Source organism: Rhododendron vialii, chromosome 6a (assembly GCF_030253575.1).
Source record: "Rhododendron vialii isolate Sample 1 chromosome 6a, ASM3025357v1".
Taxonomy (NCBI): Eukaryota; Viridiplantae; Streptophyta; class Magnoliopsida; order Ericales; family Ericaceae; genus Rhododendron; species Rhododendron vialii.
Window position 1 is genome coordinate 23393069 of NC_080562.1, and position 17449 is coordinate 23410517.

General features: G+C 36.6%; 1 protein-coding gene across 1 annotated transcript; it reads left to right on the forward strand.

Annotated features, from left to right (window-relative positions):
* The first annotated feature begins 2632 nt into the window (after nt 1-2632).
* On the forward strand, nt 2633-6533 carry LOC131328857 (uncharacterized). The gene is made up of 2 exons (XM_058361815.1): nt 2633-3490; nt 5857-6533. The coding sequence occupies exons 1-2, from the start codon at nt 2866-2868 to the stop codon at nt 6480-6482; spliced, it is 1251 nt and encodes a 416-aa protein (XP_058217798.1). The 5' UTR covers nt 2633-2865; the 3' UTR covers nt 6483-6533.
* The last annotated feature ends 10916 nt before the right edge of the window (nt 6534-17449 follow it).

Genomic DNA, 17449 nt, shown 5'->3' on the forward strand with positions numbered 1-17449 from the left:
AACCCTTTATTCCAGGTTGTACCTTACTTTCCCTTGATTTTTTACCAGGAAACATTTTGATATGAGATTGTATTGAAGTTTGAAGAACTCTCCAGAAAGTTATGATTTCCATTGGGTCCACGAGATGATGTTTAGGGTGTTGAGATCGTCCATTGATATTTTGGACTTGTGAAATGGTGAATTTTGAAGAACTTGCAAGGCATTAACGTTTTTCATTAGACTTCGTTGTGGTAATTAGTGGATGGTATGGTGAATAAAGAAGTCTGGAAACTTCTAAATGTGGTCGAATAATACTACAATGATCACCTTCTATGATGAATTCTTTGATCACCTTCGATAATACTACAATAATCCTAGAGATCTTGTATTGCTGTTAATACTAGTTCAAATACCCTGATTCATTGCTCTCTTTTTTCTGTTGCTGCTTCTGATTTCCACTTCCAACCACTACAAGCTAGCTCTCTCTCTCTCTCTCTCTCTCTCTCTCTCTCTCTCTCTCTCTCTCTCTCTCTCTCTCTCTCTCTCTCTCTCTCTCTCTCTCTCTCTGTGCGCGCTGTGTCTAAATGTGTATGTGCTTGTGCTGAATTCATCATCAGTAAAGCTACTGGTACAGCAGGAGGTGCACAGCAGCCGCGCACAGATCGCTTTTGCGCCCGTCTCGGGTTCCGCAAAGATGATCGGAGCCGCTCATTTTGTTCAAAATACTTTGTTTAGGGTCCCTGTAAAAAATCATCTCAATCCGATATCCGGAAGGGTGTTTACGAATCATCCAACTTTGCTTCAAAATTTAGGTTAGCGGCTCCGATCATCTTTGCGGGACCCGAGACGGGCGCAAAAGCGATCTGTGCGCGGCTGCTGTGCACCTCCTGCTGTACCAGTAGCAGCGTTCATTCATCATTTATATTTTCTTGCTTTGAGTGAAATCTAATATAATAGATTGTATTGTATTGATGGTTAAATTCTCTTGCAGATTTTTTCGGCATTGTCGTGGTGGAGACTGGACCCGAAAGTGGTGTGCAATGCACATCACTGGCTTGCTCCGTCTTCTATGAGAGGCGGAAAGTCCAGAAGGAACTACAGGCTCTTTCTACCGTCGCATTGCAACGGAGGCAGGTTTATTTCCAAGATGTATGGTTGAGAGGGTGTTTCACTTCCTTTTTTAAAGTTTTTTTTTGTAAAAGTAGGTTTTTTAAGTTAAAAAATCATATGTTTACTCAAATAATTTTCTTATCAATATGGATCTTGTTTGATAGATCTCATCGAGATCTTTTAAACGGTGTAAAAAAAATTAAAAAATTATTTTTCATTTTCATTATATTTGAACTTGAAAAATCTTCTTTTTAAATTTTTTTTTTTTACTGCGCATCTGGAACACCCCATTAGTGGTACTGGTATGCTCTTTCCCCTCTCTCTCTCTCCCCTGGTTTTTGATGTGCTTGGGAAGATGGTAGTGGTCATGAGAGGTGACTGTATACACTCAGCCCATGGGGAGGTTTTTGAAACTCCACCTTCCAATACAAGCATCTCAATTTACCAAATCTATGAACGGCATAACTCTTTTTTCATATTATTTTTACAGGTTTCCCCTTCTTTTTTCCCTTCCCTTATTATTCTCCCTCTTAAAAAAAAAAAAGGTTTCGGCTTTGTTTGTTTTGCATTTTTGGATATTTTAGTTTTGGTAATGGGTGGACAGAGAGAGGTAATGAGTAAAGAGAGATAGAGAGAGAAATGAAGAAGGTAATAATTGAAAAAATAAGGTAATGACTAATGATCGGAAAAAAAAAAAGGATAATGATTATAAAACAAAACTAAAATGTGAAACGAACAAGGCCTTCATTTTTTACCGTTTAGAAAAAAAAATAGACAATCAATTTTGTCACTCTCCTATTTGTTATGCCACTCCCTTTCTTGTTTTTTAGGTGAATTTACTAAAACACCGTCATAAAATACAAGGATGTTTTAGTAAATTCACCTAATATTAGGGGTGATACCGGTCCGGTTTCGACCGGTTTGGGTGTATTTTTCGATCGAAACCGGATATCCGGTTTGAGATTTTTAGAAACCGGAACCGGTTGAGATAAAATCGGTCCGGTTTCGACCGGCTCAACCGGTTTCGGTCCGATTTATCCGGTTTTCATTCATGGGCCATATTTTTTGCTTAACACATCAAAAAATTCACAATTCAACCCATAAAATATCAACTAAAAATCTATAATTCAACCCTTTTTTTTTTGCCCAACAAAAAATGATCAATTTTGAGCCCAATATATTAAAAAAAACCCATAAAAACATAATTAAGCCCATAAAAATAGTTTTTATAAAATAAATATATTTATTAGACCAATATACACCACAAAATATCAACCAAAAACCCATAATTCAACCCCTCCCCTATGTTTTTATATATATATATGTATATATTATACATATATATAACCAGTCCGGTTTCAACTGGTTTTTAAAACACATAAACCGGATTGAAATTATTTTTTCGGTTTATAAAATTTTATAAACCAGAACCGGATCGAAATTATTCAACATGTTTAAAAAATCCGATCTGGTCCGATTTTTTCGGTTTCGAGTAGCAGCCCTAGCTAATATAAACAACAAAGGAGAGTGTGTTAACGCATTAATTTGAAATGTTTTTAAAACACGCTCTTGTGCTCTCGCACTTTTGCCCCGCACGCACGTGACATAGGGCAGTACTCGACTCTCCAACCTCTTTATAGTTAAACTCTCAGCGCAGTCCATTCTCCAACGCTTTTACAGTTAATCTCTCAATAGCAGCGAGCAGAGCATAGACCCATATCCTGAAATACCCACCATTTTCACCTCAAAAAACCACTCTCTTAGTTCTCTCCTCCAATGGCCAAAACCACAACGCCTAGAAAACCCACCAACAAAACCCACCAAAACAAGAACCCAAATTCCCCAAAACAAGAAAAACCACAACAATCTTGGGCAGTTTTCAGAAGCCTCCTCACATGCAAACACATCCAACAACAACTAGAAAGCCAGAAACATCAACAGAACCAGAAATTACAGGAACCACCCTTAGAAGAAAGCAGCAAGAAAACCAAGAAAATGAAGTGTTCTGGGTCCCTCTGTAACAACACAAAGGTAATGCACAGGGCTGAGCCATTATCTTCATCATCCCCCGAGGAAAGCAAGAAAAATGTTCTTTCTTCACTGGGTTCAGGAAATGGATCAAGTAGATCCATGAGAGTTCCACTAATTGGTGAACAAAGTAATGGGGCTATTGTTTCTTCTTCTTCTTCTTCAAACCCTGCTGCTGCTGCTGGGTCTTTCAGATCAGGGATGCCTTTTAGGAGGTTTTCTGGGTGTTATGAGTGCAGCATGGTGGTTGATCCTGTTCTTGGGATTACTAGAGACCCTTCTCTCAGATCTAGTATTTGCTCTTGTCCTCATTGTGGTGAGATCTTTACGAAATCGGAGAATTTGGAGCTTCATCAGGCTGTTAGGCATGCAGGTAATATATAATGCCCTTTCCTTCACCATATCTTTTTTCCCTTTCAAAATTTACTCTGTTTTTTTACTTGTTCTCTAATTTCTAAGTGGTGTTCATTTGCGGGTTCTCTTTCAATAGCTACTAGAATGTCATGTATCTTATCGTCTGCTATTTCCGTTTGAATAAATAAGCATTTAGGGTTTGTTTGGCAAAATAAACTAAATGGTTTATTTTTTTTGTCTTTATTAAAAAAATTCCGCATTTGTTAGTTTTTCGTCGATTTTTTGAGAATTATCTCTTCTTCATAATTAGAGAAATCTAAAAAGTAAAAAATTATGATAAAAATTCAAATTTTTTGAATAAAGAGGAAAAAATTGGCTTATTGAGTTTATTCAATAAAATTGGATTTTAATCTTAATTTTTTGCTATAATCCTAAAAAAATTGACAAAAAATTAACAAATGCAAAAAAAAAAAAAAAATGAATAATAAGCCATTTAGCTTATTTTGCCAAATGACCCCTTGCTCATTGCTCAGTCTGACCATTTGCCTTTGCCTGAATCATCTATTTTCTCTTTGTGTAATTTATCTGTTTTCCAAGTGTTACATTATGCGGATGAAAAAAAAAGTGTTATATTCATTATTGTTCTTTTCATTATAACCGGATGTGCGAGTCAGCTTGGGTTCACCTCGATTAATTCCGGGGCCCTGAAAAGTTAACAACCGAGCAAACCTTTAGCTAGTGCCCCAAGTTTTACAATGTTTGGTGTTGGTGGGATTAAAACTTGCGATCTCTTGGGGGCAAGTTTCTTAGTTATTTTCTCGTACTCACTTGGCCAAACTCAAGGTAGTGTTCTTCATTATTACTATTGTTAGTACAACGGGTTTTACAGTATTACTTCATTGCTCATTGTGACCACTTCCTTGAATCTTCTCCTTCTCGAATGCATAATAGACCATTTTTTACTTCTTTTTTTCCTTTTTTACCTTGTAATAATTTCTCTACGTTTTCAATATTTTTTTTCCATTTTTGAGCTTCAATAGCTATTGCTTTATAACTTTGTTTCATTGTGTTATTTTTAGTCTATAAAATCAATTACCCATTGCTCGAAAGCTCTCCCGTTTCCTTGCATGAAGCAAGGATACATTCCTCCATCCCCTTTACTTTAAATGTACAATGAGCCACTTGTCTATTGTGAGATAACAGGATGATCGATGCCAAAATCATTCTACTTGCACCGACGCACATTTCATTACTAAACACCAATTACAAAATTAAGTTATATACTATATGTTTCTGAGCTCTGGTTGAAATTTTTATTCGACCCTATAAAGTCATACAAAAAAATATCTAAAATAAGATATTGTGGTTATTCCAGACTTTCTCAGTATCATTGGAATTGAAACAATCAACATGTTTTTATAAGTTCAAATTAATCTTCTGGAGTACTAAAGAAACAATAGAATACGTTTTCCAAAATAGATAAAATTAAATCTAGCTATCTTACATTTTGTATAGTTTAATTAAATAGAGACTTTCTCAACTTTTTTGAAATTCTTCTAAGGAAATTGATATCCGCTCTCCATTTTTTATAGATGGCGCTCCACTTTGTTCATAAAGTTACAAGTAATTTCACGTTAAAATTGGAGCGCCATTAGTAAAAAATGAAAAAAATAACGGTCTAAGATGTGTTTTGATAATTAATACCTGCAAAGAACATGTTAAGAACATTTGTTAATATTGAAAATGTTATTTACAGATATTAATTATCGAAATACGTTCTTAACCATCATTTTTCTTAAAAAATAGAGCGCAATAATTAGTTTCCTTCGTCTAATATAAAAAGATAAAGATAACCCCCCTTGGCTCTTCAATATCAACAAAGCATTGTCAGTCTGACCCCTCCCTAGTCTCGGTTTTCAATACCCACCGTGACCCATTTATTACCCGGCTCTTTCTGTCTCTTATTTCAATGCCATTCACCCATATCCCAATGATACTCCCATCATACTTGTACCTAACGGTCGCACTTCAATCAATTACTAAATGCAGATTTTATATAGTACTACTATTGCATAGGTGGGTTTCGTGAGAGGGATGAGCTCCTCTTCATACATCATCCTTCTATACTCTCAATTTTCGTTCACATCTCAAACTTAAAATTATGATCTGACTCGTTTACAATGTAAGACAGTCAAGGAACTACATGTCTATCTACAAATTAAAAGCATGATTAGATATTGATAGATAGGTGAACGTGTTGAAAATTGCTATGCGAAATGAATGGTAAATACAAGGCCTGTGAGTACTGGCCTAACTGAAAATTTCTTAACTTTATTTATGTTGTGATCTTGTTCTGTTTTCTTGTTCTGTTTTGGAAACTGCCAGTGTCGGAACTGGGTGCGGAAGACACAAGCAAGAACATAGTGGAGATCATATTCCAATCAAGCTGGCTCAAGAAACAATCCCCGGTCTGCAAAATCGACCGCATCCTAAAAGTCCAAAACACCCCCAAAACAATCGCGAAATTCGAGGAATACCGCGACTCCATCAAGTCCAAATCCACCAAGAAACACCCCCGGTGCGTGGCCGACGGCAATGAACTCCTCCGCTTCCACTCCACCACTCTCCTCTGCTCCTTGGGCCTCAACGGCTCTTCCAACCTGTGCAATTCAATCCCCAGTTGCCATATCTGTAGCATTATCAAGAACGGGTTCAGAGTTGGCGGAAAAGGGATCTTAACGACGGCAACTAGTGGGAAGGCGGATGAAAGCGCTGCCGGGGTGGCGGATGAGGAGGGGGAGGGGGAGAAAAGGGCGATGTTGGTGTGTAGGGTTATAGCAGGGCGTGTGAGGAAGGGTAATGTAATGGTGGTAGAGGGTGGAAGTATGGAGGAGGAGTACGACTCGGTGGCTGGAGCAACCACTGGAGTTTACTCCAGTTTGGAGGAGTTGTACGTGTTTAATCCTAGGTCTATCTTGCCATGTTTTGTTGTCATATATCAAGGGTATTAGATTTTTTATTTTATTTTTTTTATCGAAGGAAAGTCAATTTCCATTTAAAAGTCATCCGGCACTTGGAAGAATTTGTTCACCAAGTACAAATTTATGATCTACACCTAGACATGATCAGATTAAGGCTCTTTAACGCATCCTGCAAACAACATATCGAAAACAATTATGGCGATAGTAAACGCCAACGATGATGATCGTAAATCTCCGGGGCATGGTACGTGCATGAACAAAGGTCATTGCTCATTAAAAAAAAAAAATTTCATGGAATTATAAAACAAAGAAAGCTATATATAAAGAAAGAAAATATATAACCCACAACACCACAAACGTACCATACCAAAGACCGGAGCTCCGTCTCCGGCAGAGCCATCGGCGACCACCAGTGACTGGCCATGTGATGGTTTTATATGGCTTTCGATGGAATTTTTTTTGCACATGTGGTGGTTTTAGATGGAATTTTTTTTTTCAAAAAAAAATTCGATACCTCCACCCACAATAAAAAGAAAAAAAGTTATTCAAAAAAGTACTAAAAATTATTTGAACATCTTAATTACCTAAAAAGTTTTGTCTTACTAGTTGTTTGACTACCTTTGAATGAAACTATAATAAAGTGACTTGAAATTGCATAGCTTAACGATATGGCCTTAAGAAAGTGACTAATATTGAACTAAGAGTTTCTTTTTTCCAAAGTATGATAAGAATCAATTATGGTAATGAAATTACAACACAAAAATAACAAATTAATTGTGAGGAGTTACTACATTAATAGGAGAAGTCACCTCAATTACCAAGGTTTGCGATGAGAAATTTGTTGTAACGTAGAAAGGAAAATATACTTATTATAGAGAATAATATAGCTATTGAAATGTATAAAGGATAATATAGTTATTGAAATGTTCTTCACAACCTCCCTTTCACTATTCAAAATAGTGTTTCTCTGAATTTTCTAATTTTGAATCAATAAAACTAATTAAGGACGCCGTTTCGCTTTCTTTCTAAACCTTTTTTTAAAAAAAGAACGTAATTTGAAGCTCAAAAATTATGTATTTACAAAAATAATTTTTCTACTAATATGGATCTTGTTTGATAGATTTCATTGAAATCTTTTAAACGGTGCAAAAAAAATCAAAAAATTATTTTTCATTTACGTTATATTTGAGTTTAAAATTACCTTTTTTTTAAAAAGAAAATTTAGTAAGAAAGCGGAACGGGCAATAAGAGCATCGGGAGATTGCCTCTGCAGTTTATCCTATGGCTACCCGAACCCCAGCCTACAGTGAGTTTCATGGAGCATTGGTACCACCAAGACACCACGTACAATTAATTTACATTATTTGGGTAGACCTCTTCGTTTACAATGGATAATTTAGGGACGAATTCAGCTAAGGCACGTGAGGGTCACGTGACCCTCTTGAAATTATTGGATTTTATTTTAACCAAAAAAAGTAAGTATTAGTACTCCTATATACTAAACTACCCAAAACATATCAAATTCGCCGTCTTGTACCAAGCGGTAAAGGCCTGCGTCTCTGCCCCATGTTGTGAGTAGCATGTGAGTATTAATTTTGTACTCCGTATTTCTTTTCATGAATGAATGAGTTCTAGCTATATTTTATTGCAAAACTTTTATCAACTTTACACTCGAGAGTTGATCCCTCTGTATGAAATTTCTGAATTCGCTGCTATTTGTTGTATGATCTCAAAGTTCTCAGCTCCTCTTATGGAAATGAATCATAAATACTAGGGGTCGGCATCGTGTCGTGTCCAGACGTATTTGTGTCGTGTCATTTCGTGTTTCGTGTCATTTTGGGTTCGTGTCAAAATACCTGTTAACATAAACGTGTCAAATACCTTGACACTAACCCGACCTGCTTAAAATTGTGTTGTGTTCGGATTGACACTATTAAAATCTTTTTTTTTACGTAAAATTATATACTTTCCCATGTATGGAACGAACTCCTAAATTTTAATTTAATAACAAAAACTGAAAACATTTTTAATACCATCATAATAAAAAAAACGATAATACCGGCCAAAACATGACATTGAGAAGTACCTCAAGCCACAACTAAACATAGGTCTCAAAATTAGACAGTTTTGTACGATTTTCAGCTAAAATAAAAAAAAATACCAATAACTATAGAATAAGTCTATATAAATTTTAAACTAAAAGACTGGGCCTAAATAATGAAAAAAATAATTTCAATAAGCCTAAATAAATTTAATTAATTTTGGATTCTTTAGTATGAAAACTCGAGTGAATAAGTGATTAGGAAATTAGATATTAATTGGTTTTGATTTTTAAAAAAAATCTCTAATGGGTGCTAATGGTATACATGTCTTATCTTTCATAATTATTTTGATTTGTTTCAATGTCAAAAAAATATGGATATGTTTCTATACACGTTAACCAAGCATGATTTAGAAAAATCAAATCTCCTAATAATTAGGACATTCAAATGAATAAAAACTAATCGTGCCATGTCGTGTTCGAGTCGTATCGTTTCAGGTTAACATATCGACACTAAAAATTAAACAGTTATTCGTGTCCTAATTGAGTTACGTGAGCCAAATCCGAGTTTGACCCATTTAATTGTCGTGTTGGCGGGTCATGTCATAGTCGTGTTCGTGTCAGAAAGTAGTCGACCCAAACCCTCTAACTTCGTGTCGTGTTCTGGAATTCCCACCTCTAATAAATACCATGCACCACCCCCCGTTGGCCACTTCACATATTAGTATATCTAGTCCTTAGGTACGGTTTGGGTTGCGCATGAGTTCTTTAGTTCTTATGTGCTTGTACTAATTAATTTCCCTTGATTAATTTGTAGTACTAGTCATTGGCTGATGATTTCGAAATTATGTTGTGTTTGATTAAAGCTGAGCAACCCAGCATGGGCTTGATTAGTTGATTACTATAGTACTACTAGTAGTTTTTGGAACTATCCAAAAAAAATTCCCACTCGGAAACCGAAATTTGAAAACAATGAAGGTAGTTTAAATTTGAAAACAATGAAGACAGTTTCTTTAAATTTTGATACTCCTAGTTTGAGAACCCACTCAGACAGTTTAATAGTAGTAAATCAATTAAGTAGAACGCAGGAAACCCATGCTGTGGCGCTAATTTTGAGAAGTGTACCTTGTTCCAATTTATTTCCGGAGAAATTCAATTAATAATCATATGGGTGCTGAGGATTACCGATTAGGGATGTAAATTTGGCCCGGCCCCCTTAAATAATCGAGTTTGGACTGACCTGGCCAAAGCCATTGGGCTCCCGCAAAAAATTGGTCCTGGCCGGACCCACCTAATGTTAGAAAATCTAGGACTCAGGTCTAGTTCGGAACCCTAATATATTCGGGCTTAGGCTCCGGCCTGAGCTATTTAGGGTCTTTTTCTTAGAACTTTCATTTCTCAAAGTTAAATTAATCTTTGAACATAATTTTTATTTTAATTGCTTTAAAATGAAGGATATTTTTAGCTACATTAATTACAAAGAATTGTTTATTGAGTGCATGACTTAAGACAATGTGTGGAACAAAATTGAATAATTTAGGCACAAAATATTGAATAAATTATTTCTCTCAATTAAACAAGCCATTAATGGTACATTCTAAAATAATTAAAATTTACATGGGTGGATAAATTGCATGTCGAGTGCATTTCAACTACTACATTATTGCTCTTCATCAACGCTAACAATTGGAATATTGCTCCTTTTTCGGGGCTAAAATGTTTGGGCCTAGAGTCGGGCTAATCAGCTAGCCAACGGTCCAGGCCGGGCTTCAAAATCTTTAGCCCAAGACCTACCCATAGGGGTCAGATAGGGCCCAGAGCCGGACTAAAATTCAACAGGCTCGGGTGGGTTTCAGGCCACTGGGCCGAATTTACACCCCTAACTAATGATCGGACTCACTGATTTTGTAGAAAATAACTTGTCAAGTATCCTCGCAAAAATCAGCTCAATCATATGTGGATAAGTATTAATCAATTCATCCAATTTCTTCGTTTTTTCTAGCCTTCTATAAATAATTTGGTATCATGCAAAACTATAAGGAAAAGATAAAAAGGGACTAATGGAACTTTACCAGGAGAGTGCCACCTAGGAGAGAGAGTTTATTAGGAGAGAGTTTTTTTCTCTAATGATTGGAGAGGAGCCGGACTCGGGGGTTAGTATAGATCACCGTCGACCTCTTTGGCGCCGTGTTCTCCTTTCCTCATGCCTTCGTTTGGTCTTTGCTTCACCAGGAGCCCGCCGGTATCTTCTCTTGGGTGTACCGGTTTGGCTTAGCGGCAAGGTGCTCTCCGGAAACTAGGATTGACGAGGTTCACATCTCACGCCGATTATTTCTGCTTGGGTATAATCCGATCGGCTTAACGGCGAGCTAGAGTGTTGAGGATGGCAGTGGGTTTCTGCTTTGAGCGATGCGGTTCGGATGGTGTCTAGTGGCTGCGTGGTGGGGACTATTTTCACTCGGAGTGGTGGTACGTGCGGTCATCGGTGGTGGTGAGCTGCATCTTAGGTCGTTTATGAGGTCTGAATCGGCGAATTCTCGGTGGTCATTGTGTAGGGGCCCGAGTACCCCTCTACAGGGGGTATCGAGGGGTACCCGGACCCCTACACAATTCAAAATATTCGCGCTAATCATAATAGTTTTTCAGGTTAATTTGCAAAATTTCTATGGATTTGCCCTGTAAGTCGCTTGGGGTGCTGTACTTTAGCCCTTTTCTCAAGAAGCAGGAGAAAAGAATCTCCACCGTAGTTGGCGTGTGAATGAGAATGTCGCAAACAGGTGCATAAAAATTCAAACTATCAACAATTTTTCCGTCGAGCATGTTAACATTAAATCACAATTACGTATATATGTAAACACAATTTTGTACGTTCTCAAACTTAGCAAGTGACAACATATATACTTAAACAAAGTATTTTTGTTATGATGTAGAAATATGGAGTACATGGTTCGGGCTCTCTCTTAGTTCAAATTCTGCGTCCGCCAGTGGATACATACACCTCTTTCGTATACAGCTAGATATTAATGAGATCATAAAACACAACTACTGGAAAGGAAACTAAAACTCTCCGTTGTAGTGAAAAAGTTTCAATGCAATGGCCTCTCACATGATGTGGACCCCATGTATGTTTGGATCCCACCCCATGTGCGAGAGGTATTACAAATAATGTTGCATTAAAACTTTTAGCCCAAGGTGTAATACAGGATCAGGTGGTTTGCTTTCTTGTGACAAGTAGAAATGGTGGTCAAGAAAAGAATTTTCATCTTTGCGAGAAGAGGAAGATGCATCTATGGTCATATGGGGCCACAGCCCCCGCGTCACTATGGTTTTTTTTTTTTTCAAATTTTAATTCTACTATTGGTTTTTTTTTTTTTTTTTGTTAAGAAAGCTTACACATTGTATTTTGTATTTGGCGTTATTTAGATATTTAAATGTTGTACGAATGTATTCGTTTTTTGTCCCAAAACCCAATTTCTCTCTCTGCACACGGTCTCAATAAGTTTTTCCTTTAATTATTAAATCTTTCTATCTCTTTCAACTCATTACCGAAAAAATCTCCCTCAAAATAAACCAAACGATTAGATTCAGGAATCATAAAATTTTAAAATCTTGTTGTTCATAGTTCGGTCCCCCGAGTTTACAAAATTCTAGTTCCGTCCCTGAATGCGGGTTGCTTAGAAGCTTTCGTACAGATTTCCGCTAAACGTTAAATTAGTATGAACAATTTGTAAAAGTCAATAAGTTGTAGCGTAAATTTTTTGTGGAAATGAGGCCTAAATAGTTGCAGTAAAGCTAAGGGAACCGACCATGAGAATACCGATAGAGTGCTGAGGGCAAGTGGGGCCCACCTTGGGTCCTGACCGAATGATCCGAGCCGTTCAATAATTCTTTTAAAAAAATCAAGTGGGCCTGCGAAAAAATTAGGTCAATTCGATATGTGTAAGTGTTTGATCTAATCTTTCAATTTTTCATTCTGATTTTAAGATCCTATAATCTGAATGAAAAAAATAAAAGATTGGATCGAGCACCTACATATATCAAATTGAGCTGAATTCTTGGGGGCCCACTCGGTTTTTTTGTTAAAAATTATTGAACGGGTTAGATCATCCGTGTAGAATACGGAGTGGATCCCGCGTGCTCATCGGTACCCCATTAGTATACTTCTAGTCGATGTGTTATGTATAGCAGGACTCAAATATCAGTCATTGGTAGAAGTGAAAAAAGAAAATCCATGTCCCAGTTATAGTGGATTATCCATGGATGAGAGAAAGTGTGTGTAATGGTTCAATTGGGGGAAGGTATTGTGCAGTAGTGTGCTTACGCATCTCCAAGCCGTCGGATTATGCATCCGATAGCTCAGATCTCATCTCGACAATAAATAGCTCTCGATCGTTGGTTGTCGAGATGAGTTCCTAGTAGTCGAATGCACGATTCGACGGCTCAAAAATATGCAGCATAGTACTGTACATCTTACTACACAAACCAACCGAAGTCTGTAATGATGGCGATACTGCTGAAGAAAGCAACATAGCATAGCACGAGAGAGAGAGAGAGAGAGAGAGAGAGAGAGAGAGAGAGAGAGAGAGCAAGCAAGTGTGTGTCTCGACCGGAGGCAACTGGCAAAGCAAACATAAAGCGTGCGGTGCAGTCTTGGCTTGGGAACTAGCAAAGTTGCATCTTATTGGGGGAATTGCAGGACAGTGGAGGTTGGGGGCAATTTATTCCCAACTCATGGACTAGCACTAGCAAAGTTGCATCTTATTGGGGGAATTGCAGGACAGTGAGGGTTGGGGCAATTTATTCCCAACCCGTGGACTAGAAAAGTTGCATCACATTTAGACAACACAGTGGAAGGTTCATGTGGGGCAACCCAACCCCCCATGTTCCTCATGATCCGTACGTGTCACCTTGTCACTGGTCTAAGGTCCCTTTAATCATACTGTATGTACAATATTGCCCGGGACCATTTTCTTTCTCTCTCTCCCTCGCTCTCTTCTTTGTTCCTTTTTTCCTCAGGGCATCGATCGGATCCAGAGTTGTGAAATTCGTTTCGTACCAACCAGTACGTATCGTACCGGTGCTTAAACGAAACACAAAAATTCAAGATCCGTTCCGGTTGAAATACCGGCCTATTCCGGCCAATACCGGATGCACCGGACGATATCGGTCTGTTTCGAACATTTTCCAGTGTTCCGGCCGGTATAAAATTATCTTCTCTCTCTTTCTTTTTTCTTTTTTCTTTTTTACATTTTGTTTATGTTTATACTTAAAATTATGCAACATGGTAGATATATATTAAATATATATATATATATAAAATATTAATTGCGGTAAATCCGGAACGGTACCGGGATACAGCCCGGTACCGGTACGTACAATTTCAATAGTGAAAACGGTATGCTAGCCGGTACGGTATTGACAACTTTGATCGGATCCCTTGGTGTAGGCAAGAGACCTAATTAAGAGCATCCCGGCAGCATTCATTTTTAGTTAGTTCCTTTTTTACCTTTTACGGTCATATTTTACTTCGTAGTTAGATATATAGTAAGTAAGAAAAAGTTGATAGAAATGGAAAGCTACAAAGCACATACCATACCTTGCAGGCCCCGTTTGATAACCCTCCAGGGGGTTAGGATTGAATTGGTAATGTGATGGCATTATGAGTACCTTGTTTGTTTTCTAAAATTGGTTCGGACTATCAAACCATTAGGACTGCTAAGACAAGCTACAATACACATACCTGACAGACCCCGTTTGATAACCCTCCAAGGGGATGAGATTGAATTGGTAGAGTGATGGTATTATGAGTACCTTATTTGTTTTCCAAAATTGGTCAAGACTACCAAACCGTTTGGACTGCTAAAGAAAAACAAGATCTTCGTACCAGTTCAAACTAATTAAAAATTGGAGCATTTCATTTTTTTTAAACTGTGTTATAAAATAAAAAATTAAGTACTCCAATTTTGAATCTGTTTGAACTGGTGCGATGATATTTGTTTTGCTGATCATATTATTCTAAAAAGGCATAGTTAAATTTTGTCTCTAAAGCTCTCATACTTAAGTTTTTGCTCTATAGGATCCCAAATAAAGAACATAAACTTAATTACTAGAGTCTTAGAGACAATTTAATTATAACCATTTAGAATAATATGATCAGCAAAATAATATCTTTGCATTGGTTCAAACGAATTGAAAATTGGAGCACTTTATTTTTTACTGTATATTTTATTTGGTTATTTATTGTTTTCTCGGTTTGCTTTTGATGCATAGTGTACGGTGTTGTTGTCCTTTAGATTTGTGTAAGGGTAAAAATGAAAATGTATACTATTAGTCCAATCCAATCCTATAGTTTGCATAAATATTTGTAAGGTCGTTCTTGAATTCAAAACTTTTATATTGCAACTCATAACATTCATAGGTTACCAAATTTCTCTTGATGTGAAGTTTTTTAAACAAATGTTATAAATTTTGGTTGCAAATGTCATGAATTTTTATGTAAATGTCACGAATTTCATGCAAAATGTTGCATTACTGTTAAAAACATTATTGATTCAAAAGCGATTTAAGGGGGTGCATTAAGCTTGATGTGTATGATAAGCTCTCTCCATTTTTATTTGTCCTTGTGTCCTTTTTTCCTCAAGAGGACCGATCCCTTATTGAAGGGTAGGCAATAGATTTAGAGCATCTCCATAACATCCTTTTTTAGTTTGAAATTTTAAATCATTGTTAGAGCATCTCCAACCCATACTTTTTAACTCCAAATCTCCCTCCATTCATTCATTTTGGAGGAATTATGCATTCCAATCCATCCTCCATATTTACCTCCATTTTGGAGGATTGATTTTTATCTTCCATATTTGGAGTACCAAAAATTTATGGAGGATCTCCTTCATTTCACTATTCATCCTTTTCATATCCTATTTTAATCATCAAATTGGTTTTGGTACATTTATCTTTATCTTTTGAAAAATTGGTACTAATTAATCAAAAGATATTTACAATATCTTTAAAATAAGACCAATCTTGAGTATTTATTTATAAAATAGAAATATGATAACTTGATCAATTTTGGAAGAAAAGTGATGAAGTTTGAGATTTAAAAGTGAGTTTTTTAAAATATAGAGAAAGATAACAGAGTATTGAGTTAAACCCTCTAAATTTACTTTTTGATTATAAAATAGTATTTTGGTCCTCCAAAATGAAGATTTGGAAAATATTGAGTTGGAGATGCTCTTAGATAGTTTAAGCTTTCGTTGCTCTGTGGTTTTAATCATTTTATTAAGTAGCAAACAATTGTCTAGATATTAAGACCATTTTTATGTGTGCTTATTTTATTATAAAGAGAGAAAGAGGATAGAGGAGAAGACGGACCCCTCGTTAACTCACTTTGGAGTTTTATACAAATGACTGGAGCTACTAAATTTGTCTGAAGTATTTTTTTAAGGATTTTTACAAAAAAAATCAGGTCAGTATGATATCAGTGAGGGCTTGATCATTTTTTTGTATTGCAAACTTATTGAACAAAAAATGATCAAGCCCTCACCAGTAGCCGAATCGCAAACTTATTCATGTTTGGGTGTGCATGTGTGTGTTCTGGGTGGCTTGGATGCATTACAAATGATATTAGAGCTAGGCCTAGCCTAGACCTAGGGCAAGGCCTAAGAGACCGCTACCTAGAGCCTCCAATATTTTTCTGGCCCAATTTGGATGCCTAGATTTGTTTTGGTATTACAATAGTTTGGTATTTGGATTACCGATCGGGACTTGGATTTGGAGTTATCATGACATGTTGAAATTAAGTTCTGAAGTTTACTTCTTTTTTGAAGTTTACTTCTTCTTCTTTTGAACAGTCTGCAATTTCATTCCAAAAGCTCGAAGGCAGTACGACAATTGCATCACAAAATACAAGAATGAATCAAAACTATCAAAATTTAGACAAGAGCACTTGCATTAGCAGGCTACAACGGCACATTCTGCTAAAGTAGGCCAACATTGACAAACAATGATTGACATAGGTCCAGTCAAAGAAATGAAGTTGGATCCCCAAGAAAAATAACTTAAACCAGAACCAGCACAGAGATGAAATCGGTAGCTATCACCTACAAAGGGTGAGAAAGTCCCACAAAGGAGATAGAGTCGTACGAGAGGGGAGCATACAGCTGAAAGCAGCAAAAAAATAAAAAGAACAAGGAAAAAACAAAGAGAAAAAACCCCGACCATAAAGGTTGTCAGACTCACAACGTTTTGAATTCCCTTTTTTGTCACTTCTCAATCAGTGTCTTCTTTTTATTGAGTAGAAGGACGTTACCCCTCTATCCTTCTCAGGGGGACTTGGCTCACTTCACTCAACACCAGACCTGACCTCAGTGTGGCCGGAGAGAGGGGAATGGGTTCGTGGAGAGAGTGGCCACGCCAAATCCATGGAGAGAAGGTACAGTGGCGGATCCAAAAATTATGAGGAGTGTGTTCACAAATCTCTACTGCCTGTAGAGACCACAACTATATACACACAAAAATTTATCTATTATTTGGGCTGTATGCATTGGATTGATTTGCAGCTTGTTTTTTGGATTGGATGTTCAAATATTTTGAGTTGGGTATTTAAGGCCCCATTTCTACTAAAAATTTTGCACCACAGCTTACTGGCTTTTGTAAAGTTATTTATACTAAATTAAAATTTTTTGTCAAAAGTTAAAGTCATTTCCATTAAACTACTCCCTCCGTCCCTAAATAAGTATCCGGCGCGCAAAATTAGGCCTTCAAAAAGAAGCATTTGTTGCGTTAAAAAAATCAATAGATAGCAATGAGTTTTATTATATTGTGAAAAAAAAATTAAATTTTTAAATAAAAAATATGCACGTTTTGTAAAGCCTAGTTTTGCGCGCCGGACACTTATTTAGGAACGGAGGGAGTAAAACATCTAACGCATTTTCTACAACTTATAGTTTAGTAAAAA